At 40.2% G+C, this 26,606-nt stretch overlaps 1 protein-coding gene across 3 annotated transcripts in view; it reads right to left on the reverse strand.

Annotated features, from left to right (window-relative positions):
* Positions 1-2,615: 2,615 nt before the first annotated feature.
* The window catches only part of ube2e3 (ubiquitin-conjugating enzyme E2E 3 (UBC4/5 homolog, yeast)), a 152,093-nt gene continuing 128,102 nt past the window's right edge, over positions 2,616-26,606 (reverse strand). For all 3 annotated transcript variants that reach the window (XM_043693491.2, XM_043693490.2, XM_043693492.2), the window contains exon 6: positions 2,616-3,246. In XM_043693491.2, coding sequence (XP_043549426.1) covers positions 3,149-3,246 — 98 coding nt within the window. In that variant the 3' untranslated portion in view covers positions 2,616-3,148. The remainder of the gene's footprint in view (positions 3,247-26,606) is intronic.

Below are 26,606 nucleotides of genomic sequence, written 5' to 3' on the forward strand. Positions count from 1 at the left end.
ATGACACATTGAATAAGGGGTAAGTTAAGAATGCAGTTAGTAAAACATTATAAAAATATATATTGCTCATAAAAGCAAAGACAGTATGATAAACCTGTGTTGAAAGCACTGGTTGGGCCTTAAATTGGAGAATTCCATCTAAACTCAAAGAACCACACTTCAGGAATGACATGAAGGCTTTACAGACAATTCAGAAGGAATTACAATACGGATTCATGGGATGAGGGATTCTGTTATGCAGACCATTCCGGAGAAACTGGACTTATTCCCTTTGGAGAAGGCTGTGAAAGTGATTCAAAATCATTCGAGGCTTTTATATGCCAACTCAAGATTTTCAGTCATACATTCCTTCATGGCTTTATCCCTTTTTATGATTTCAACATTCTCCGCCCCAAGGTTTCGATAACTATTTAGTGGCCCTCCAGCTTTGTCTGTTTATACAATTTAGTTCTTCTTTGCTCCAATCGCCAAATTCTCTGCAACAACTCCCCAAATCCCACCATCTTGCTTCTTTTCCTGTAAGCTTCAAAAGCCTACCAAAATACATTTCATGGCCTACAAGTATGTGTATCTTGCTACCTTCATGGAAATGCTTAAGACATAATAAAAAAAACTTGCTGAAAGCACTTTTATTTTTTACCTGTTGTCTTCTTTCTCAGCAAATGATTACTTTCCTTCAGGCCATCCACCTGATTTCTTAGATAGATTTAATGTTTTTGGCATAACCATGTATCATGAAGGATTAACTCCACTGTTAATTCTTAATAAACAATTAACTATGTTCTATGTCTGATTATAGCCACGATATCTACAAAACAAAATTTCCAAACACCCCCCGCCCCCCCCAATACCATTATTGTTTAATGGTGTAAACCACATTAAATGTTAAAATTGACTTTTTAAAAAATCATCCCCAGTACTTATATCTCATTTATTTATAAATGCCCAGTTTAGATTGAGTGTCAGATCGGTTGCTGTGGTTCAGTGTTTCTTTTAGTTTCGTAACAGTGCCTCTTTCTCTCATTTAAAAAACAGGAATTTGATAAGATCAGAGAGGATGGGAAAACTTCCTATAGGCATTTGTCAAATGAAACAGTTGGAGTTTGTGTACAAATTTCAGGAGCATGTAAATTTCTGTGTCATTATACATGTTCTGAATTTTATTGACTACCCTGAGTAAGGAGTTGACAATGGAAGCCTTCAACAGTCCAAAAATAAAAAAAAGTTTTAATAATTTTACCTGGTTTGAAAGCAAAGTGGATCATTTTGATATGCTGTGTCATTGCCAAATGGTAACTTTTTATCTCATTAGTTCAATAATTGCGAATGCTTTACATTTAGTTATGGGAATGGTTTAACAAATTAGTATACCTAACCAAATAGACTGATTATTTCAGCCAAACGTAACTGTTCCTCTATGGAGGCACTTTTTGTGTGAATTCCCTGGGTATTGTGACCACAGATTCAGGGATAGAGATTTGATGGTCATCCACTCAGTTTTACTACATAGGTTCTTCTGCTATTTACACTGAATTATGCTGTTTGAGTTTAGTTGGAGCAAAGGTTACAAAATCAGACTAGGTGGATAAGCACATTGTGCGAAATCCAAATAACCTTTTCTGAAGTGCTTCATACATTCACAGAAGCAGGTTGATGTAAGCTTAAGGAACAGTACTTTATCTTTCAATTAAGCACTTTACAGTCTGCTGGATTCAGTGTTGAGCTCAATTGCAGACCATAAATTCAGTCTCCCATTTTGTTCCCTTTCTTATACTTGTTTATTTTCTTTCAGTCAGCTTTTCTGCTCTAGAGACATCTTTTGATTCTTTTCTTGCTTCACCTCCATTCCTTTAGATCCTCGAGGGGTAAATTTGTCATTCACATTTCTAAAAACTGTCTTCCACCCTATCAGACCTCCCTTTGGCCTAAACCCATCCATCTCTTTCTCAAAACCTATTAGAGCTATGAACTTTTCCTGGTTCTTTTTCAAGGTCAGAGATCATTCTCTCTCTCTCTCAAAATAATGCTGCCTAAACGACTTTTGACATGTAGCATTTTCAGAGTTTTCTCCCCAGCACTTTTATTTTTTTTAAATTGCAGATTTCCAGCATCTGCAACATTTTGCTTTGGATTTCTGTCTATAACCCCTGTTCAGTTACAACACTACAAGAGCGACAACACATAATAGTTATGTTAGTCTACTACTCTCAGTATGCATCCTAACAGCTGCATTAAAGCAAAGTTGGTAATAGCACTTGCTCCTTCATATTAGTAAAATTTTATTAGCACATAATAAAAAGATAGGGATATGTCCTAAATTATGTTGAGCATAAAATAATGTTTTGCATCAACAAGGAAGTGAAGACACAACTGCCAGCTTGCATGAGTCTTCTGCCACTTATCCACTGTCAACTACTTGCATCATAACATTTTAATGACAGCATCAAACCTTAACTTTTCACCCAATAGTCATTTTGACAGTTATTCTATTCCACCTCTACTTGTTTTTCAGCTGTATTGCAATCTTGAGGAGATCACCAAACTACATCCAACAATATGACTCAATAACACTACTCTTCCCATCAAAGAAACACACCAAATGTAAAATAAATAAATAACCTCGGAAACAGTTTATTGTGTTTTGAGATGATACATCATATGCTCATTATTTAGAGCTACAAAGGTTTAAATGAAATCTCTTCATTACAAATTGACAAAAAGGTAAAACGGATTCACAACAGCATGTACCACATGATCAGAAATGGAACTGGGTTTAATACGAATGCCAAAATTCTAATAATCTACAGCTATCATAGATTTCATACAGATAATGGATTAGGCTAAAATGCACCATAATATTTGGTTGACTTGAGGAACATTTTCCTTATTACATCACAAAATACATTTTGATATCCCAAAGAAGCAGACTTGCAAGTAGGCATTTAACATAACTAATCTACTGCTACAAAGATCTACTTCAATAGCTTTTACCTTTTATAGGGCCTTTCCCAATCTTCAAAGATAAAAGCAGAGATTAGAATCAGTATAACATATACACAGAAGTCCGTATTGTAAAGGCTATAAAGAATTGTTGCACATTGTAAATAATGCCTCCTGCTCCTTTTCACAACACAGGAAGTGATGCAATTTATGTCGCATATCTCTTGGTCCACTGTCTGGCTATCCTGTCATGTTCTGCTCTGTTGGTCAAATATTGGGTTGCTATGCTCCCAACTAAAGGATCCGCTGTGAAACAGAAAGAATTTTTAATTAATAAACCAACGCTGAGAAAATTTAGAAGATGCTTTATTATTCATTTCTTCACTAGTTCCCCAAACTCTGTTGTATTCTTCCATTTACCACATTTTCTCCATGCAAAGCAGCTGTGTAATCATTAGTGGACACCATTTAACTGTACTATTACAAAGGAAATCATTAAAATGCTTTTCAAGGCATGCATACAGCAAAGTTATTACCACAATTAAAAGACCTCCTAAAATGTCAATTTGAAAAGGAATATTAACATAACTTTGTCAAATTTAAATTGCAGCACTACTTACAAATAGGAATGCCTAGAAAACTGACAATGGAAATTAGTTTTTGTATTTAAACATTGCTTAAAAAAAAAGAGACAAAGTGATGCCTTTTTAAAAAAAATTTAGTTGTGGGATTTTGGCATTGCTGGCTGGTCAGCCAGTATTTATTGCCTGTTCCTTGTTGCCCCTAAGGTTTTGTGAGCCACCTTCTTGAACTGCTGCAATCCATGCGCTTACTGTAAGTTACGCCCGCAGTGCTGTTACGGAGAGAATCCCAGGATTTTCTGACCAACCCCAAATGAATAGTGACACATTTGCTGGTCAGGATGGTGAGTGTGTTGAAAGGGAATTTGTTGGTGGTAGTGTTCCCATACGATATGGGAACAATTATATATTTTACATATTATGCTACCCTGTCCTTTGAGATGGAAGTGGTCATGTTTTGGGAGGTGCTTCCTAAGGATCTTTAGTGAATTTCCACAGTGCATCTTCTAGATGGTACACATTGCTGCTACTAGTAGTGGAGAGAGTGGATGCTTGTGGATGTGGTGCCAAACAGATTGCTTTGTCCTGGATGGTGTCAGGATCTTGAGTATTGTTGGAGCGGCACCGATCCAGGTAAGTGAGGAGTATTCCATTATAATCTTGAATTGTGCCTTGTAGGTGGTGGATGAGCTTTGGGGAGTCAGAAGGACAGTGACTCACAGTATTCCTAGCTCTTGCAGCAACTGTATTTATATGGCTAACCCAGTTCAGTTTCTGGTCAATGATAACCCCCATGATATAGACAGTGGGGGATTCAGTGATGGTAACACAGTTGATGGTGGTTAAATATTCTCTTATTGGGTAGGTCATTACCTGGCATTTATGTGGCATGAATATTACTTGTTATTTTTTCAACCCAAGTCTAGATATTGTCATGATCTTGTTGCATTTGAATATGGACTGCTTCAGTATCTGTGGAGTCATGAGCAGAGCTGAACATTGGCGAACATCCCCACTTCTGGCATAATCTTGGATTGGAAGTTCAGTGATGAAGTAGCTGAAGATGGTTGGGTCGAGGACACCACCGACAGGAACGTCTGTAGAGATGTATTGGAGCTGAGACGACTGACCTCCTCTAACCACAACAACCTTTCTCTGTGCAAGGTATGACTCCATCCAGCACAGATTCCCACCTTCCTCTGGCCTGAGTCCTTCCAATTTTGCTAAGAGTCCTTAATGCCACACACAGTCAAATGCTGCCTTAATATCAAGGGCTCTCTCTCTCTCTCACCACACATCTGGAGTTCAATGTTTTGTCCATGCTTGAACCAAAGCTGAACTAAGGTTAGGAGTTGAATGGCCCTGGCACAACTCAAACTGGATGTCAGTGAAAAGGCTGTTGCTAAGCAAGTGTTGCTCGATAGCACTGTTCATGACACCTTCCATCACTTTTTTGATGATTGAGAGTAGACTGTCCAGGTTGGATTTATCCTGCTTTTTGTATACAGGATAATTCTGAGCATTTTAAAGTAAATGCCAGTATGGTCACTGTACTGGAACAGCTTGGCTAGGGGGACAGCAAGTTTTGCAATACAGGTCTTCAGTACTGTTGCTACAATGTTGTCAGGACCCAGCAGTATCCAGTGTCTCCAACTATTTCTTGCCATCATGTGGAGGGAGTTGAATTTGAAGACTGCATATATAGTACTGGGAACCACTGAAAGAGTTGGAGATGGATTAGCCACTCGGCACTTCTGGCTAAAGATTGTTGTGAATGCATTAGCCTTATCTTTTGCACTAAGGTCCTGGACTAAGCCATCATTGAGGATAGGGATATTTTTTGCAGACTCCCTTCTCCAGAGAATTGCAAGAAACCAAACATGGAAAGGGACCATCAATTTAAAAGACAAGAGAAAAGATGTTGCTTGGTTGGACCATGGGCAGCATGAAGATTTGGTTAGCTTCAATTCCCTCTTTTTTTTCCAGCAATGTTTAAGTGCTTGTATAGTCTGCAAGGTTTTATACTATCACATCCAATCCCATATTTATCATGATTGTGTGGTTAGCAGTAACGCAATCATGCTCATCATTAACACTGAAGAAGCCATCCACCGTGATTTCACAGGGGTTAATACAATCTCTATCTTGTTGTAACTTTTTGACATTTAAATCACTGAACGTCAAATAAAGAATGTGGCATAGATATGGGATAAAGCGAGAAACAAAAATCATACATTTTAAATAGCAAGTTACTTTCTTTTATTTTAAGAACTTTTAAATTGCAGAGAATTTGGAGAAATTGTAAAATAAGTTGTTCAAGACCAAAGAAGCCAGACAATAGTAATTTTGATTTATTACATCATAAACAATCCTCAGTTATTCCTGCTTAAATAAGGCTTAATATTTCCATGGATTCATACTGCTAAAATAGTGGGTGAAATGTTCATGCCAAATCAGTGTGTAGGTTGTGTGAGCAATGACTACAGCTGCATATTCTGTGGGGGAAGTGTTTCACTGACAGCAATTTCCAGATCTCCTGTTTAACCGTGCATGCACAGATGCTAGAAGCGGCTGTCATTTTTATAGAATAATAATGGTGAATAGAGATGGTCTTTGCCGTCATTCCAACTCCCAAATTCTGGTCAATTAGTAGTTTTTCTACATCAAGTGCATCAAAACAAGGTGCATTTTTGGTATATTTGACATTTTAAGATACATTAGGTAACTCATAAAACATAATTCTGTGCCTTGATTTTCTTTTTTTTTGTTTCATGTATTCATGTTGCAGAGTAAGAAAGACTGCTCAAGTTATTGATTGTATCAATTCAATGCTGGCATTTGGACTTGATTTCTTTGATCCTTCCTTAATGCTTAATTTACACTAGAACACACTCTCATTTTAGAGAGTGCAGTCAAATTCCAGAAAGTGTTAACTGCAGGATTCCAGTAAGCAATGTAACAAAAACCTGTCGACCTGAACAATTCATTCTTCCAATGTGCCTTTAAATGAAAATGACAGAACAATATTCATGGCCCTTGTGTGTCCACAAAAAAACGTTCATTAACAGTCCATTCAAAATCTGAATTAGGTAGCATGCATTTTCCTCTCACCTGACCCAAAAGCAGCTCATTTCTATTTAGTACATATTCATAGAAAGTTCAATGAAGGACAATAGCATAGTGCAAATTCCAGTTCAATGCACGAAATTTAGACATCATGTTGTATAAATTCAAGCTGTCAGGTCACACTCAAGGCTTTGAACTCATGTCATGTGAATATACCTTACTGGCACATTATTACTATGCCTAAGTATAGATTAATAATGATATAGCTGCAAGCCTCCGCAAATATCTCGGGGTCTTTCAAAGTGCTCAGTGTAGAAATCTTGAACGTTTAAGCCCTATTCCATATAAATATACAATGTTTCACAGCATGAACACACAAAATAAAAGGCAAATAGACAACATAACCAATGTTGTCACTGAGTGTTGTGTTAATGTGCTGTCCTTGAAGCTGAAAGACAATTTTGTAAAAGCTGCAATAACAAATGGTTAACATTTGAATTAGAAAAAGCATATTTACATATGGCTATAAAATCCAAAGGTGTAAGAATATTTAACCATAACTGCATCAGAATATAGCTTTAAATACAAAATTCTGATTACAATTATAGTATTTGACTAAGCAAGGAAGCCACACGCAAAGATTTATGGCTTCCTTAATTGGGATGCATTTGAAAAGATGAATAGGGCACAGTACTTCTAAGATTATAAGAATGACTGAAAAACTTAATAGCTACGTCCATATGTGTAAATAAAACAGATACAATTGACAAGAATTTGTCTCCTTGTTGGAGAGTCATTGAGCAACTACATCTTTGATTTCTGTTGACTATACAGTTCATAACTTAAACCTGTTGGAATTTCAAACAGACATGTGTGGAGTTCAGTTGCCATAGAATCAGGCATATTGAAAATGAATCAGTTCAGTCAAAACAGGTGCTGGAATACAATTTGCCCATGATGCCAGCATGAAATAACTTTCATAGTTTAGTGATAAATCTGAGAACTGAAATAAAACCACAATTAGAAAGGGTTGAGCAGGCAAAATTTAATGCTGACATTCAAGCAGTGCTGGCTTGTGATCCATGTGAGTGAAAACTCGCCTCTTTCCTGTGCTTGTGGGGACCAGGGATATATGAATTATGACAGTAGCTTGGGAAATAGCTTAGTTTACTCAAACAATGAAAGAAAAATGACAAACTCATGTTCTCAGTGTGATAGTCACAATATTCTACAGATCTTCTTGATCACTCATTGAAAGAACACATTAGTCTAAAGGACTGCAGAACAACCTCGAGGAGGAAGACCTTTACCTAAATAGAGTGCCTACAAAAATTCCAACACAAACAAAATAATATGCATGCCAGAAAAAGTTAGTGTTGAGTCAATAAACTTACATCAGTTTTTGCAAAAGGTCGTTGACCAGAATGTTAACTCTGTTTCTGTCTCCACTGATACTGCCTGATCTGATGAGGAGATCCAGTTTTGTTTTTACATCAAATATTGCTTTGGTTGAAGACAGAACTTCCATTAGTTGGCATTGAAGAAAAACTCCTGGAATATACCAACTGTATACTTAACTGTTCTTATTTGTGTGCCCACCAAAAGATTGGTCAAAGTGCAGCACTATCATGCTTTAGTGGACAACTTCTGAATCTTCAGGAGATGAACTTAGGCAAATTTAAAAGGCTGTTGCAGAAGAAGACCATAAAAAAAACTCTCTTGGGTGATCAGCTTGTGATGTAATTGGACAGGCATAATTCTATATTTAATACTTGTGCTGGGTGAGAAGAATTTCATTCAGAGCTTGAGACAAGTAGGAGATTGAGCCAATATCATACATATATTTCATTTTTTCTTACATAGTAGAGAACTTGTAATACGTGCGGTGCAATTGATGCGAGCTATCATGGATGGGAGAATACAGAAACAATATAGCTGTTATTGTCATGAAAAGTTGCAGTCTAGTTTTGAACTTATTAGAGAGTAAAGTAATTTGAAGATTCATAGTGGAAATTTAAGGTATTGTGCATTAATTTTAAAAACAAGACTTCAGGGGTGGTAATCAGCACTTTGTGAATTTAAGGGAAGCAGACTTTCAGTCAACACAAGGCTTGGTTTGGAGGCAGGATGGCTCGCATGAAAGTTTCACATTCTCGGAGAAGCATGGCACAAGAAGCCAAGTTTGAAATTGGTTAAGGAGAGCAAAACTAAAAGCTATTGGAAACGAAACAGCCATGTTAAATGAAATAAATAGTAGAGAAATATCAGAGGATAAAGGATAATAAATAAAGACAGTCAAAACAGAATGGTATTTTGAGAGAACTGAAATTCTGAAAGTTAAAACTTGTATTTATTTCCCACCAACAATAATTTCAATGATGCCAGGCAGCATTTTAACTGGACGCCCTCCATGTTGAAACAATCTAACATAGCCCTCCAAGACACGAGGTGAGGCCCTGATTATCTTAAGCCACTCTGGTAAATGGCAAATGAGTCCACAAACAGTGCCAGAGTGATCTGTAGAAAGAATGTTGGGGTATATTTAGGAGACAAAGCAAAAGGGAGAAACACAAACAACCAGTGATAAATTAACCCTCACCATATCACAGGGCAGGTGATAGCCGAGTGGTATTATCAGCAAACTGTTAGTCCAGAGGCCCAGGTAATGTTCTGTGGACCCAGGTTTAAATCCTGATATAGCAGAAGGTGGAATATGAATTCAATAAAAACGTTGAATTAAGAGTCTGATGACCACAAATCCATTGCCAACTGCCAGAAAAACCAACCTGGTTGACTAAAGCTCTTTAAAGAAGGAAGCTGCCACCCTTACCTGGTCAGGCCTACATGTGATTCCAGATGCACTGCAATATGGCTGACTCCTAACTGTCCTCTGGGCAATTTAGGGTTGGACACCCTCATCCCATGAATGAATAAAAAAAATTGAGAACAAGTTGGGAAAGAATCAAAGAAAATAACTTCAATTTGACACTTCTAATGGCCTCAGGCCTCCCAAAGCTTGTCACAATCTGGTAAGTAAATACTTTCAAAGTAGAAAAATGCAACATCCAATTTGCTCATCGACTCCAGCACCTTCGTAGGGCCCTCCCAACATGGTGACCTCCCAGTCTGGCGCAGTGGTCCGCCGGCCTGGCAACTTTCCAGCCTTCTGCTGCAGCTTCCCAGCTTGGCATGTCACTGGTGTGGTATGGCGCGAAGGCTCAGTGCAGACTGGAAGCTAAGTGCCAGCAAGGTCTGCTGTACTGAACTCTTTTCTATAATGCTGGACATTTTATTTCTCCAACACGTCTTGTATCGAAAGCTGTGCCTAAGTACTTTTGTATCTAAGCCAGCACTAATTGGTGATGTATAAGCTTTTCACTATACACATTGAGTGTATATGACAATAAAGTTATTTTATTCTAACTTCCTTCTGCAGCTACCATGACAAAACGCTAAGTCACTTGACAGAAACTGACAATAGCAAAGCCGATATTTAAATTTGCATTAATGATAAAAGTGGAAGCAGAACATCAAGCTAGAACCAACAATACTTCATACAAGGTAAAACAAAATCATAGTGATTTTATAACCCTTATTAAGTTTCTAATTCATACCTTTCTAATCACCAGTAGTAACTATTATTGTTTCGAACTTGAAGTTCAGGACTGTTTCAGGAGACAGTCACAACTCATTCAAATTCAGCAGTGGACAGGAGGGTGTGGCTGTTGAGTGAGGCAGGTCTAGGGATCTCGGAGGTAGAGTTGCAGGAGCCTCAGCCTTTGACCAACAGGTTCATGAGTCTTTCTCCCTATGTGGATGGGAGTGGGGACTACAGGCAGAATGGGCTGACTGACTGCAGCACTGTGTTGCAGGGAGCCATCCAATTATAGACAATAGGTGCAGGAGTAGGCCATTTGGCCCTTCGAGCCAGAACCACCATTCATTATGATCATGGCTGATCATCCTCAATCAGTATCCTGTTCCTGCCTTATCCCCATAACCCTTGATTCCACTATCCTTAAGAGCTCTTAATTGTGGGTCGGTGGGGAAGAGCGAGAGCATGCGCGAGAGCGCAAGAGGAGAAATGTAGTTGTAGTTGGGGTTGGTATAGTTAGGGGTACCGACACTGTTCTTGATCAGCAGGATCAAGAATCCCGAAGGTTGTGTTGCCTACCTGGTGCTCAGGTTCGGGATGTGTCATCTGGGCTGCAGAGGAACCTGGAGTAGGAGGGTAAAGAATCAGTGGTCATGGCCCACAGAGCTACCAACGACATGCATACAACTGGGCAGAGGTGTTGTTAAGGGAGTATGAACAGCTAGGAGCTAAATTAAAAAGCAGAAACAAGATGGCAATAATCTCTGGTTAACGACCTGAGCCATGAGCTAACTGGCACACGGTCAAGAAGATTAAGCAGGTAAATGGCTTAAAGACTGGTTTGGCAGAAATGGGTTTGAATTCATAGGACATTGGCACCAGTACCAGGGATGAAGGGTCAGTCTTCATCTGAATTGTGCTGGGACCTAGTGAATCACATAGCTCGGGCTGTAGTCGGAGTTTTAAACTAAACAGGGGGAGGATTCAGTTGTCGGGGAAATTAGAAAACCCAAATTTGAGGGGGGAGGTAAGAGTGCAGATTAGCGATGTGGCGGATAGTTACCAGTCAATAAAGGTGAGGGACAGAACAGGTAAATGTTTTATGCACCAAGGAATTACAAAAAAAAGGGAAATTTACCAGCAGAATAAATTTAAAAGCTTTGTATCTAAAAGCACAAATCATTCAAATCAAAATTAATGGGTTAATGACGCAATTAGAAACAAAATAGTACAATTTGGTCGTGATTACTGAAGTATGGTTACAAGGAGACCAGGTCTGGGAACTGAATATTCAAGGGTACTCAGCATTTCAAAGACAGACTGAAAGGAAAAGGAAGTGGTGTAGCTTTGCTGGTGAAGGAAGGAATCAATGCTGTAATGAGAAATGACATAAGCATGGGAGATCAAGAACTGATCTGGGTAGAAATAGGAAATAGCAAAGGGAAGTAGTACTTGGTAGGAGTAATCTACAGGCCCCCAAACAGTAGTGGGGCACAGTATAAACCAGGAAACATTAGAAGCTTGCAGGAAAGGTATAGCAATAATCATGAGTGATTTTTAACACCCCTATAGGTTGGAAGAATCAAATTGACAAGGGTAGCCTGGAGGCAGAGTTCACTGAATGTATTAGAGATGGTTTCTTGGAGCAATATGTTGTGGAACCAATCAGGGAGCAGACTACTCTGGATTTGGTATTGTGTAATGAAGAGGGATTAATTGGTGACCTCACAGTTAAGGATCCTCGACGGACTAGTGACCAAAGTATGATTGAATTCTAAATTCAGTTGTGGGGATGAGAAAGTGGAGTCCCACAGTAGTGTTCTGGAATTAAACAAAGGAAATTACATAGGCATGAGGATGGATTTGGCCCAAACAGATTGGACAGGAAGGCTAATGGGTCAGACAGCGGATAAGCAGTGACAGATGTTTAAGGAACTACTCAATTCCTCACAACTAAAATATATCCCAGTGAGGAAGAAAGATGGTAAGGGGAGTAAAAAATATCCATGGCTAAACAAGGAGGCCAAGGACAATATAGAGTCAAAAACTAAAGCATATCATATTGCAAAGGCCAGTGGCAGGCTGGAAGATTGGGAAGCTTTCAAACATAAAAAAAACTAAAAAAATTACTAAAAGAGCTAATGTAAATTATGAAAGAAAACTAGCACAAAATATCAAAAAGGATAGCAAAAACTTCTATAGGTATATAAAAGAAAAGACAATCACTAAGGTGAATGTTGGTCCCTTGAAAGATGAAACTGGAGAGTTAATAATGGGGAACACTGAAATGGCAGAGATGCTAAATCAATACTTTGCCTCAGTTTTCACGGTGAAGGACAACAGAATCATTCCTATTGGAACAAGCAAGTCAGTGGCAATAGAAAGGATAGAACTTAGAACAATCAATATCGATAGGGAAAAGGTACTCAGCAAACTATTAGGATTGAGGGCAGACAAGTCCCCTGGGTATGATGGCCTACACTCTAAGGTTTTAAAAGATGTGGCGGCAGAGATAATAGATCAATTGGTTACAATATTTCAAAATTCCCTGGACACAGGAAAGGTTCCAGTGGATTGGAAAAATGTAATGTAACATCCTTATTCAAAAAGGGAGGGAGGCAAAAATGTGGGAAATTATAGACCAATTGGTTTAACATCTGGAGTTCAGAATGTGGTAGAATCCATTATCAAAGAAGCAATTTAAGGTCATTTGGAAAGTCAAAACACTATCCATAAGAGTCAGCATGATTTTATGAATGGCAAATTATGTTTGACTGATTTGCTAGAGTTCTTCAATGATGTAACAAACAAAGTTGTTAATGGGGATCCTGGACATATAACATATCTGGACTTCTGGAAGGCATTTGATAAGGTGCCACACAAAAGGTTAATTCACAAGGTTAGATCGTATGAGGCTGGGGTAATTTATTAGCTTGGATAGATGACTGGCTGATGGACAGAAGACAGAGTATCGAGTTGGGATAAATAGTTTTTTTCCTGGATGGCAAGATGTAACCGGTGGGGTGTCACAGGGTTCAGTCCTTGGACCCCAACTATTTACAATCTACATTAACAACTCAGATACAGGGATAGAAGACTCTATAAACAAATTTGCAGATGACAAAATTAGACTGTACAGTAAATTGCTCTGAGGAAATAAGAACCTACAAATGGATATAGATAGGTTAGGAGAGTGGGCCAAAATGTGGCAGATGGAATTTAATGTGGATAAGTGTGAGGTCATGGATTTTGGTTGAAATAAATGGGAAGGCGACCTATTATCTAAATGAGGAGAGGCTTCGGGGTGCTCTGGTACAGAGGGATCTGGGTGTCCTTACTCACAAGTTACAGAAAACTAGCATGCAGGTACAAGCAGATAATAAAGAAAGCGAATGGAATGTTAGCTTTTATACCTAAAGAAATAGAATATAAAAGGTAAGGAAGCATTGTTGCAAATGTACAAGGCACTGGTGAGACTACACCTGGAGTATTGTGCGTAGTTTTGGTCCCTTTATTTGAGGAAAGATGGAGTGGCATTGGAGATATTCAGAGGACGTTCACCAGATTGATCCCAGAGATGAGGGGTTTGTTATATAAAGAGAGATTGAACAGTTTAGGTTTATACTCTCTGGAATTTAGAAGAATGAAGAGAGGAAAAATTGGAGTATTCAAGTTGATAAAAGGTATGGATAAAATAGATGTGGAGCGCATGCTTCCTCTTGTGGGGTATTCAAGGACTAGAGGTCATAGTCTTAAAAGAAGGGATAGCAAATTTAAAACAGATTTGAAGAGAAACCACTTCTCCCAAAGTGCTGTGAATCTGTGGAATTTGCTACTCCAAAATGCAGTGGATGCTGGGACAGTGAGTAAATTTAAGGAGGAGTTAGACAGATTTTTAATTGGTAATGGGTTGAAGGCTTATGGGAAGAAGGCAGCAAAAAGGGGGTGAAGAGCATATCAGCCACGATTGAACGGGTAGACTCGATGGGCAAAATGGCCTAATTTTGCTCTTCTATCTTATGAACTTGAATGCATTGAAACGAGGGTTTCCTAACATAAAAGACAAGGAAGTTTTAATGAAACCATTCATTTTTCTGCGACAACAGCATAGTCTTAATATAGAAACATGGATACTTTGAGCATGAAAAACGTAACCTGCTGGTTTTTGGAGAACAATCCAAAACTGATAATCACGGATTCACTTTCTCTAGTCGGTCCCTGGCCGCCTTCTGCTTCAAAAGGTTAATCTGATTTACAGTAAAAATATGATGGTCTCTGCCACACAGTTCCACACAATCAAAAATCCAATGCTCTAACATTAAGAACTTCCATTTACATAATATGTTTAACATAATGTCCCAAAATGCCAAACAGGAACAATACCAATCAAAACTGGACTCAGTGAAGTAGCAAGTTAGAAGGCTGAAGTTTAGGTCACTGAGGTAGATTAAGGGGTGTCTTAAAAGAGAACAGATAGAGACAGATGTTTAGGGAAGGAATTCCAGAGTTAGGGACTTCAGCAGCTGAAGGCAGAGTAACAAGTAGTGCAATGTTTAAAGTTAGGGAGGCACAAGAGAGCAGACTGGAACAGGCAAGATAATTTGAGGTTTGCAGATTACAAAGATAGGATAGGGTGAGGTCAGGGAGGAAATTAAGAAGAAGGATGGCAATTCTTCTTAAATTAAACAAGTGATGGCCTAGTGGAGTTATTGATCAAGAATCTGAGCTAAACCCTGAGCATTTGGGTTTGAATCCTGTCAAGGCAGATGGTGGAATTTCTATTCAATAAAATATATCTGGAATTAAGAATCTATTGGTGACCACAAAACCTTTATCAATTGTCAAAAAAAACCCCATCTGGCACACTAATGTTCTTCAAGGAAAGAAATCTTTCATCCACACTTGGTCTGGCCTGCACGTGTCTTCAGATCGATAGCAATGTGGTTGACTCTCAACTGCCCTTTGAAGTGGCCTAGTAAGTTACTCTGTTTTACCAATCCCTGTAAAGTCTCAACAAAGAAATGAAACTAGATGGATCACTTGGCAATCGACTTCGGCACCAGAAAAAACAGCAGGAACAGTCCTGTCAACCCTGCAAAGTCTTCCTTACCCACATCTGGAGGCTAGTACCAAAATTGGGAAAGCGGTCTCAAAGACTAGTCAAACAACAGCCTGACATAGTCATATTCATGGAATTGTACCTTACAAAGTCCTAGACAGCACCATCCCTACTCTTGGATATATCCTATTCCACCAGCAGGACAGACCCAGCAGAGGTGGCAGCATAGTGCTATACAGTTTGGAGGGAATTGCTCTCTGCATCCTTAATACTGACTCGAGATCCCATGAAGTCGCATGGCTTAATGTTAAAAATGGACAAGAAAACCCCCATTTCCTGTCCTCTCTCAGTTGATTAATCAATACTCCTTCACATTGAGCAACACCTAGAGAAAGTGGCAAGGGCACAAAACACACTCTGGACAGAGGATTTCTAAGTCCACCACATAGTGGCTCGACAGCAACACTACTAATAGAGCTGGTCACGTTCTAAAGCACATAGCCGCTAGACTGGGTCTGCAGCATATTGACAGGGAACAACATACTTGACTTCATCCTTGCCAATCTGCCAGCTGCAGATGCATCTGTCCAAGACAGAATCAGTAAGAGTGTCCACCGCATAGTCCTTGTGGAGGAAAAGACCCGCCTTCATGTTGAGAATACCCTCCATGGCACAATCATGGTAAATCAGACAGACTTCAAATAGATCCAGTAAATCAATATTGAGCATCCATGAGGCTCTGTGGGCCATCAACAGTAGTTGAATTGTCCAGCACAATCTGCAACCTCATGGCCTGGCATATCCCCCATTCCAATACCATCAAGCCAGGGGATCAACCCTGGTTCCAATGAGAATGCAGGAGGGCATGCCAGGAACAGAACTAGGCATACCTGAAAATGAGACGTCAACCTGGTGAAGCAACTAAACAGCATAAGCAGTGTGAAAGGAGCCCCACAGTTAACGGATCAGATCTAACTTCAGCAGTGCTGCCACATCGTGAATGGTGGCAGATTATTAAACAACTTATTGATTAGGAGGATCCAGAAATATCTCCAACCACAATGAAGGAAGAGCCCAACAGTGCGAAAATCAAGGCTGAAGCATCTGCAGGAATCTTCCTGATGAAGGGCTTTTGCCCGAAACATTGATTTTCCTGCTCCTCGGATGCTGCCTAACCTGCTGTGCTTTTCCAGCACAACTCTAATCTAGAATTCTGCCAAAAATGCCAAGTGGGGGATGATCCATCTTGGCCTCCTCCAGTGGTACCAAACATTGCAGATACCAGTCTTCAGCCAATTCAAGAACTGGATACTGCAAAAAATATGGGCCCCGACAACATTCTGGCAATAGTACTAAAACACCTACGCTCCCCTAGCTAAGCTGCTCCAGTACAGTTACAACACTGCATCCACCTGATAATGAGTAAAATTGCACAGTTATGTCCTGTACATACAATCAGAACAAATCCAACCCGGTCAATTGCCACACCATTAGTCTCCTCTTGATCATCAGTCTCCTTTTGATCATCAGTAAAGTGATGGAAGGGGTCATCAACAGTGCTATCAAACAGCACCTATTCAGCAATAATCTACTCTGTGCCTCCCAGTTTGGATTCCACCAAGGCCACTCAGCTTCTGACCTCCTTAGCCTTGAATCGAACATGGACAAAAGAGCTCAATTCTACGGTGAGGTGAGAGTGAGAGCCCTTGACATCAAGTCCACATTTGACCAAATGTGACATCCAGGAGCCTTAACAAAACTGCAAGTAATGGTATCAGGGGACAAACTTGCTACTGATTGGAGACAAACACAGTATATCAGAAAACTGCTGTGATTGTTAGAGGTCAGTCATCTTCGAGCCAGAACATCTCAGGGTATTGCCCTAGGCCCAACCATCTTCAGCTGCTTCAATGATCAGCTCTCTATTGCAAGGTCAGATGTGGGATGTTTGCCAATGATTGCACACTGTTCAGAACCATTCGTGACTCCACTGATAATGAAACAGTCCATGTCCAAGTGCAACAATATCTGGACAATATGCAGGCTTGGACTGATAGGCAACATTTATGCCACACAAATGTTATACAATGGCTATCTCCAATAAAAGTCAATATTCACCGTCCCTTGACATTCAATGGCGCTACCATCACTGAACTCCCTACTGTCAATATCCTGAAGGCTATCATTGACCAGAAACTCAACTAAACTCACCACTAAATGTAGTACTGCAAGAGCAAGTCAAAGGCTAGGAACACTGCATTGAGTAGCTCACCTCCTGACTCCCAAAATCCTGCCCATCTTCTACAAGGTACAAGTCCGGAGTTGATGGAATACTCCCCGCTGGCGTGGATAGGTGCCGCTCCAACAAATCACAAGAGGTTTGACACCATACAAGACAAAGCAGCACACTTGACTTGAACCACATCCACAGGTAATCACTTCTTCCATCACTGAATCTCAGTAGCAACAGTGTGTACCATCGACAAGATATGTTGCAGAAATTCACCTAATATTCTTAGGCAGCACATCCCAAAACTATGACCCCTTCCATGTAAAAGGCAAAGGCAGCATACATATGGGAACACGACCATCTGCAAGTTCTCCTCCAAATTACTCATCATTCTGCCTTCAAAATATACCGCCATTCCTTCACCATCGCTGGGTTAATATTGCAGAATTCCCTGCATAAAGGCATTGCAGGTCAACCTACAGCACGTGAACTGCAGTGTATCAAGGCTGCAGATCACCACCACCTTCTCAACAGCAACTAGGAACAGGCAAGAAAATGCTGGCCATGCTCCATAAGTGAATAAAAAGAAATGAAGAAACATTCCCATTAACAAGTTGTTATTCATTAAAAATCTTAAATTTGTCAAGGACGACATTTTTAACAAGTTATCTACTGCCTAACTCAATTCACTCCACAATGATTGTCCAGAACTGGGATTAAACAAGTTGGTCAATTCTTAATTAGTAGTTTGTCCTTCCGTCTCTTCTTTAATAAGGTGTTATATTGGCTACTTAAGAATCCAACTACTTTGAGTCTTGACTTTATTAAATGCATTGGAGTACAGAAGGATACGTAGTGTCTTGAACTTATTCCTTTGGAACAGAAGACCATTCAGTCTCTTGAACCTGCGCCATGTTAAGTGGCACTCTTGCCTAATGTAAATCAATTGCAATCTTGAAAGTTCCAATCTTCCAAGCAGCCACAGACTTTTTGGGAGGGTGTTGAAAGAATTTCAGAGTTCAAATTTCTGAAACATATTGTGAAAAACTGAAGCATGTTTCAGTTTATTCTGTTTATGAACTCAATTCTACTTGATGACATAGCTACTTTTGCCTGAGCAACAAGTTATTCAGCTTCTTGAAGGTGTTTAAATGAGATCCTAGCTGAAATTCCCACAATACATCTTGCTCACAAACAGTTTTTAAAAATCAATCACTGGACTCAGGAGCAGGAGTGGGCCATTTGACCTGAAAGCCAGTTCCACCATTCAAAATCATGGCTGATCCAGTTGTCATTTTAGGTCTACTCCTTTGCCTACACCTCAAAGTTCTCGTTACACTTGCCGGTCAAAAATCTATCCAACTCAGCCTTGGATAAATTGAAGGATCTAGTCTCCACCATCTTCTGGGAATAGAATTCTGCACTAGAATGAATTTTTGGGAAAAAAAAATAATTATTTTCAACTCAGTTTAAAAAGAAGAGGCCTCCCATTTAGGGAACGTCCCTTAGCTTTTGCTTCCCCCCCCAAAAAAAATCTTTCCATTATTCAACCTATCCAATCCTCTCAAGATCATAAGATGTTTCAACAAGATCACCCCTCACTCTCCTAAGTTCCAATACGCTTAGGCCTTACCTGCTCAACCTTGCTTCATAAGGTGAACCTTTCATCGAAGTCTGATGTGTGAACATTTTTTGAACTGCTTCAAAAGCAATTACTTCCTACAGGAGTCTAAAGCCATTTGCAGTACTCCAAATGTACCCTGTACATTCACAATCAACCTTCTCTATTTTTTTGTATCTTCCCCCATGAAGCAAATCACAACATTCCATTTACCTTACTAACTAATTGTTGTATTGACCTGCACAATTTGATACGACGTTTGTCAGGAAACCCACATACGTCTGGCAAGGCAATGATGTCCACATCCTATTAGGGAATTAAAAAACCTCCAATCTCTTATCGTTGCTTCTCTATGCTTTGTACCAACATTACCAAATTCACATTTACCCCCACTCTACTCTATCTAGCTGGCTGATCTCATTCTGATCAGGAGCGATCACATCTGCAGCAAGTGTTGGTTGCTGGAAGAAATCTGGCTCAGAAGCTGATGATCTGGAATCTGAGCTTCAAACACTGCGGCACATCTGGGAGGGGGGAGAAAGAGTTACCTGGATGCTTCGTTTCAGGAGGCAGTCACACCTGGTCGATCAAGTAATTCAAATTCAGTTAGTGATCAGGGAAAACAGGGTGTGATTGCAAGTGAGGCAGGTAAAGGATCCTGAGTTCAGGAGTAGAGGAGCCTCAACTTTTGACTTTATCCAACAGGTTTCAGATTCTTGCTCCCCGTGTGGATGAGCCAACTGACCATGGCACCATGGTGCAGAAGGCCATTCAAAAGGGGGTGGGGGCAAAAAGACAAGTGGCAGTTATAGAGGAATCTATAATTAAAGGGGCAGATAATATAGTTTGCAAACCAGATCGGGAATCCCACATGGTGTGTTGCCTGCCTGGTGCCAAGGTGTAGGACATCTCTGACTTGCTTGACAGGAAATTGGAGCGGGAGAGGGAGGATCCAGTTGTTGTGGTCCACATTGGGACTAACAACATAGGCAAGGGTAGGATGGAGGACTTGTTTGGGAATTAATGAGTACACGAATGAAATTAAGGAACAGGTCCTCAAGGGTCAACCTCCGGATTACTGTCCAAGCCACGTGCAAATGGCTTAGGGACAAGAAAATTAGGAAAGTAAGCATGTGGCAAAGAGAATGGTGTGGGAAAGTGGCGTACCATTTCATGGGGCATTGGCAGTGTTGAAACTGGGTGGGATCTGTACCGATGGGACAGTCTCCATATGAACTGATCTGGAACCAGTGTTCTAGCGAAAAGGATAAATAGGTGGTCACTACAACTTTAAAATTGAGAGTCGGAGAAGGGAAAGGGAAAGCAACAAGTAGTATCGTGATAAATGAAAAGGTAAGCAGCAGGTTAGCATGTATGTAGGAGGCTTGAAGTTCAAGGCAGACTATGAAAGAAGCAAAAATGAAGGATAACTCAGGAGCCATTAGAGATGTTGTGAATCATGACAGTAAGAAAGCTAGCATAAAGGCACTTTACCGGAATGCTCATAGCAATTGTGACAAGGTTGATGAGTTAATGGCACAAACCAGCGTGAACGAATACGATTTTATAGCCATCATGGAGACTTGGTTGCAGAACGGTCATGACTGAAAATTAAATATCCAGGGTACCAGACTATTCCGAAGGACAGACAAGAATGCAAGGGAAGTGGTGTAGCTCTGATATTCAAGGACGACATCAGGGTGGCACTGAGAGATGATATACGTTAGATTAGATTAGATTACTTACAGTGTGGAAACAGGCCCTTCGGCCCAATAAGTCCACACCGCCCCGCCGAAGCGCAACCCACCCATACCCCTACATTTACCCCTTACCTAACACGACGGGCAATTTAGCATGGCCAATTCACCTGACCTGCACATCTTTGGACTGTGGGAGGAAACCGGAGCACCCGGAGGAAACCCACGCAGACACGGGGAGAACGTGCAAACTCCACACAGTCAGTCGCCTGAGACGGGTATTGAACCCGGGTCTCTGGCACTGTGAGGCAGCAGTGCTAACCACTGTGCCACCGTGCCGCCCACGGTGAACATGAAGTTGAATCTATTTGGGCAGAAATTAGGAATTCCAAGAAGAAAACATCACTGATAAGCACAGTCTTTAGGCCACAAAATAATATCACATTGGGTGGGCAACAAACAAGCAAATAACTAATGCCTGCAAAAATGTACGACCATTATTGTGGGAGATTTTAATCTGCATTTTGAACGTAGAACAGTACAGCACAGAACAGGCCCTTCAGCCTACGATGTTGTGCCAACCACTGATCCTCATGTATGCACCCTCAAATTTCTGTGACCATATGCATGTCTCGTAGTCTCTTAAATGTCCCCAGTGACCTTGCTTCCACAACTGCTGCTGGCAACGCATTCCATGTTCTCACAACTCTCTGTGTAAAGAACCCACCTCTGACATCCCCTCTATACTTTCCTCCAACCAGCTTAAAACTATGACCCCTCGTGTTAGTCATTTCTGCCCTGGGAAATAGTCTCTGGCTATCGACTCTATCTATGCCTTTCATTATGTTGTATACCTCAATTAGGTCCCCTCTCCTCCTCCTTTTCTCCAATGAAAAATGTCCGAGCTCAGTCAACTTCCCTTCGTAAGATAAGCCCTCCAGTCCAGGCAGCATCCTGGTAAACCTCCTCTGAACCCTCTCCAAAGCATCCACATCTTTCCTATAATAGGGTGACCAGAACTGGACGCAGTATTCCAAGTGTGGTCTAACCAAAGTTTTATAGAGCTGCAATAAGATCTCACGACTCATAAACTCAATCCCCCTGTTAATGAAAGCCAAAACACCATATGCTTTCTTAACAACCCTGTTCACTTGGGTGGCCATTTTAAGGGATCTATGTACCTGCACACCAAGATCCCTCTGTTCCTCCACACTGGCAAGAATCCTATCCTTAATCCTGTACTCAGCTTTCAAATTCGACCTTCCAAAATGCATCACCTTGCATTTATCCAGGTTGAACTCCATCTGCCACCTCTCAGCCCATCTCTGCATCCTGTCAATGTCCCGCTGCAGCCTACAACAGCCCTCTATACTGTCAACGACACCTCCAACCTTTGTGTCGTCTGCAAACTTGCTGACCCATCCTTCAATCCCCTCATCCAAGTCATTAATAAAAATTACATACAGTAGAGGCCCAAGGACAGACCCCTGTGGAACATCACTCACCAGGCAGAATATTTTCCTTCTACTACCACTTGCTGTCTTCTGTTGGCCAGCCAATTCTGTATCCAGACAGCTAAGTTCCCCGTATCCCATTCCTCCTGACCTTCTGAATGAGCCTACCATAGGGAACCTTATCAAATGCCTTGCTGAAGTCCATATACACCACATCCACAGCTCGACCCTCATCAACTTTTCTAGTCACATCCTCAAAGAACCCGATAAGGTTTGTGAGGCATGACCTGCCTCTCACAAAGCCGTGTTGACTGTCGATTGGTCAAACCAGTTCGGTCAGGGTAGCCTTGAGGAGGAGTTCATTGAGTGTATCCATGTTAGTTTTCTCAAACAGTATGTAATGGAACAGATGAGGGAGCAAGCTATCCTAGATCTGGTCCTATGTAATGAGACAGGAAAAATTAATGACCTCATAGTCAGGAATCCTCTCGGAAGGAGTGATCACAGTATGGCTGAATTTAGAATACAGCTGGATAGTGAGGAGACAAAATCCAGTACCAGAGTCTTGTGCTTGAATAAGGGGGACTATGATAGAATGAGGGAGGACCTGGCGAAAGTAGACTGGAAACAGAGACTTTGTAGTGCGACAGTTGATGAGCAGTGGAGGACCTTTGAAGAAATTTTTAAGAAGTGCTCAGCAAAAGTACATTCCAATGAGAAGAAAGGACTGTAAGAGGAGGGCAATCTGCCATGGGTGTCTAAGGAAATAGAGAAGGTATACAAAGTGGCTAAAAACAGCAGGAATCTAGAAGATTGGAGAAACTTTAAAGGTCAACAGAAAGCCACAAAATGAGCTATAAAGAAAAGTAAGATAGACTATGAGAAAAAACTAGCACAGAATATAAAGACAGAAAGAAAAATTTCTATAAATATTTAAAATGAAGAGGAGTGGCTAAAGTTAATGTTGGTCATTTAGAGGATGAGAAGGGGCAGTTAGTTATGGGATATGATGAAATGGCTGAGGCATTGAACAGGCATAGATCTTCACAGTGGAGAATACTAATAACATGCCAGTAAGTGACAAAGAGACGAACGTAGGTGAGGATCTGGAAACAATTATTATTACAGAAGAGTCTGTGTTGGGTGAGTTAACAAAGCCCTGGCCCTGAGATACTAAAAGAGGGAGAAATAGCAGGTGGATTTGTGGTAATGCTCCAAAATTTGCTGGACTCTGGGACAGTTCAACAAATTGGAAAATAGCAAATGTGACAACACTATTTAAAAAGGGAAGTAGACAAAAGATGGGGAATTATAGACCAGTGAGCTTAACGTCTGTCAAGGGGATGATGCTTGAGTCTATTATCAAGCAGGGCATCGCAAAAGAAATTGTCCCATTGTACAGACGTAGCAGGGATTCATGAAGGGCAGGTCATGCTTCAAAAATCTTTTGGAATTCTATGAAGACATTCCAAACAAGATGGACAATGGGAATGCAGTGGATGTGGTGTACCTAGATTTTCAAAAGGCCTTTCGCAAGATGCAGCACATGAGGCTGCTGCATAAGGATGCATGGTGTTGTAGTAGAGTATTAGTATGGATAGAGGATGAGTTGACTTACAGGAAGCAAAGAGTGGGGATAAATGAGTGCTATTCTGGTTGGCAATCAGTGGCGAGTGGTGTGCCTCAGGGATCGGTGTTGGGACCATAATTATTTACAATTTATATAAATGATTTGGAGTTGGGGACCACGTGTACAGTGTCAAAATTTGCCAATGACACTAAGATGGTTGACAGAGCAAAGTGTGCAGAGGATTGTGAAACTTTGCAGAGGACCATAGATACTTTAAATGAGTGGGCAAAAAGTCAGGCAGGTGGAATACAATGCTAGTAAACGTGAAGTCATACATTTTAGTAGGAGTAACAGCAAAATAGATTATTACTTGAATGGTAAAAGGTTGCAGCATGGTGATTTGCAGAGAGAACTGGGTGTCTTTGTGCATGAACTGCAGAAGGTTGGACTGCAGGTACAACAAGTTATTAGGAAGGCAAATGGAATTTGTCCTTCATTGCTAAAGGGGTTGAGTTTAAAAGCAGAGAGGTAATGTTGCAGCTGTACAAGGTGCTGTTGAGGACACACCTGCAGTGCTGCGTGCAGATTTGGTCTCCTTACTTAAGAAAGGATGTACTGGCACTGGAGTGGGTGCAGAGGAGGTTCATTAGGTTGATCCCAGAGTTGAGGGTGTTGGCTTATGAGGAGAGGCTGAGTAGATTGGGATTATATTCATTGGAATTCAGAAGAATGAGAGGGTATCTTATAGAAACAGATAATGAAGGGAATTGATAAAATAGAAATAATTAAGATGTTTCCACTGGCAGTTGAGACTAGGCCAAGATGGCATGGCCTCAAGATTAGAGGAAGCAGGTTTAGAATTGAACTGAGAAGGAACTTCTTCACGCAGAGGGTTGTTAATCTTTGGTATTCCATGCCCAGGGAAGTAGTTGATGCTACTTCAGTAATTGCTTTTAAAGCTAAGGTAGGTACTTGTTTGAAAAATAAAGGAATAAGGGATATGGTGAAAACGCGGCTCAGTGGAGCAGAATTCACAGAAAGATTAGCCATGATTCTACTGAGTGGCGGAGCAGGCTCGAAGGGCCAAACCATTTCTTTTAAGAATCTGGAATGTAAGCCATCCAAGTCCAGGGATTTTTCAACCCTTAGGTTTCATAGCTTTCCTTGGATCCTTTCACTGGTGATGGTAATTACTTTGAGTTCATCCCTTCCTATCACCTCATGATTTTTAGGAGGTTTTCTGAGTCTTCTACTCCAAAGACAGACTTAAAATACTTGTTCAAAGTCTCTGCTACTTTTTGTTTTCGACCGTTAATTCATCAGACTAACTCTCTCTGGAAGACCATTACTAACTTTAAAAACAAAAACAAAAACAAATTGCTGGAGAAACTCAGGTCTGGAAGCATCTTTGGAGAGAAAGCAGAGTTAATGAGTCCAATGACTCTTCTTCAGAACTAGTTTAAAATGTTCTTTGAATTTTTGTATCAGTTTTCAAATTACAAGCAATTTTTTTTCATGGTCTGCTTATTGTTTAGTCATTCTTGAGGTTGTTAAGGTTTGTCCAATCCTATGACTACCACCATTGTTTGGAGATTTGTGGAGTGTTCCTTTAAAATTTACTGCTATCCTTAACTCACTTATTTAGCCACAGACTGTACATGCTTTTCATACAGCCCTTCTTTCTCACAGAGATAAATCTTTATTGTGAGTTATTAAATAGCTCCTTACATCTCTTCCACAGCAATTCTACTGTCCTACCTTTCAACCTAGCTCCAAAGTTTATTTTAACCAATTCTGTCATCTTAACTTCAGTTACCAGATAGCGACCTTCAATGTTTGAAATCTGCTTCTTTCTTTCAAATAGAATATGAAATTCGATCACATTGCCATCTTCTGCATAAAGAAATATTTCCTAATTTCTCTCCTCAATGGCCTGGCACCAAACCTGCCGAGGCACAGTCAGCAGCAGAAAACCTTTCTTGCTATCCTCCTAATCAATATATTCCAGAATTCTTACAATCTAAAACCAAACCACTTGTAATGGTCTACATTCTAGGGAATACAAACCTGCCTTACTTCTCCTTAAGTCTTAACATTTTGAGCCAGGGTAACAGTCTAGTGAATTTGTGCTGCACTGTATCCAAGGCATATGAAATATGTACAGCGATCTCTACAGTGATCCAGATTTTATGTAACTAAAGTTCCACTGCTTTATATTCTACTCCTCTAGTTACAGGCAAACAATTAGAAAATGTTGTTTCATTCCTTTTTGGTCATACCTGAATAACTAAAATATTCCATGGACTACTACAGAGAGATTTTAAGTAAGAAATAAAATATATGAACATGTCTATGTAATAACAGTTATGCAGCAATGGAATGCATAAAACTCACACCCAAGTTTCATAAATGACAAGTTAATCTCCTTTGGTATAGCATACAATGAATCAAGATCAAGGTTAGATTAAAATGTAAAAACGTAAAATTTGACTAGTTCATCATAATTTAAAGCATTGATGAGGTGATTTAATATTGTTACAGACAAAATGGATAATATCAGTCAACTCACCATGAGCAATGTTACAAGAGATTCACAAACACTGTCGCAGCCATGAGGCAGGCTCACACACAAGCTATCAATTAATTGTGCAGACAGGTTGAGTTTGTCATGCTGGGTTCACCAGACTTCCTTTATCTTGGTTTATCCGTCTGTTAGTTAAACTTTCTTTGATGAGTGAGAAGTGTGTTTCACAGTATCATCTCTGGATGACTTGCATATTTTTTTCATATTAT

This window comes from Chiloscyllium plagiosum, unplaced genomic scaffold (assembly GCF_037043375.1).
Source record: "Chiloscyllium plagiosum isolate Xiang-an unplaced genomic scaffold, Cpla_swu_hap1 HiC_scaffold_7, whole genome shotgun sequence".
In the NCBI taxonomy this organism is placed as follows: Eukaryota; Metazoa; Chordata; class Chondrichthyes; order Orectolobiformes; family Hemiscylliidae; genus Chiloscyllium; species Chiloscyllium plagiosum.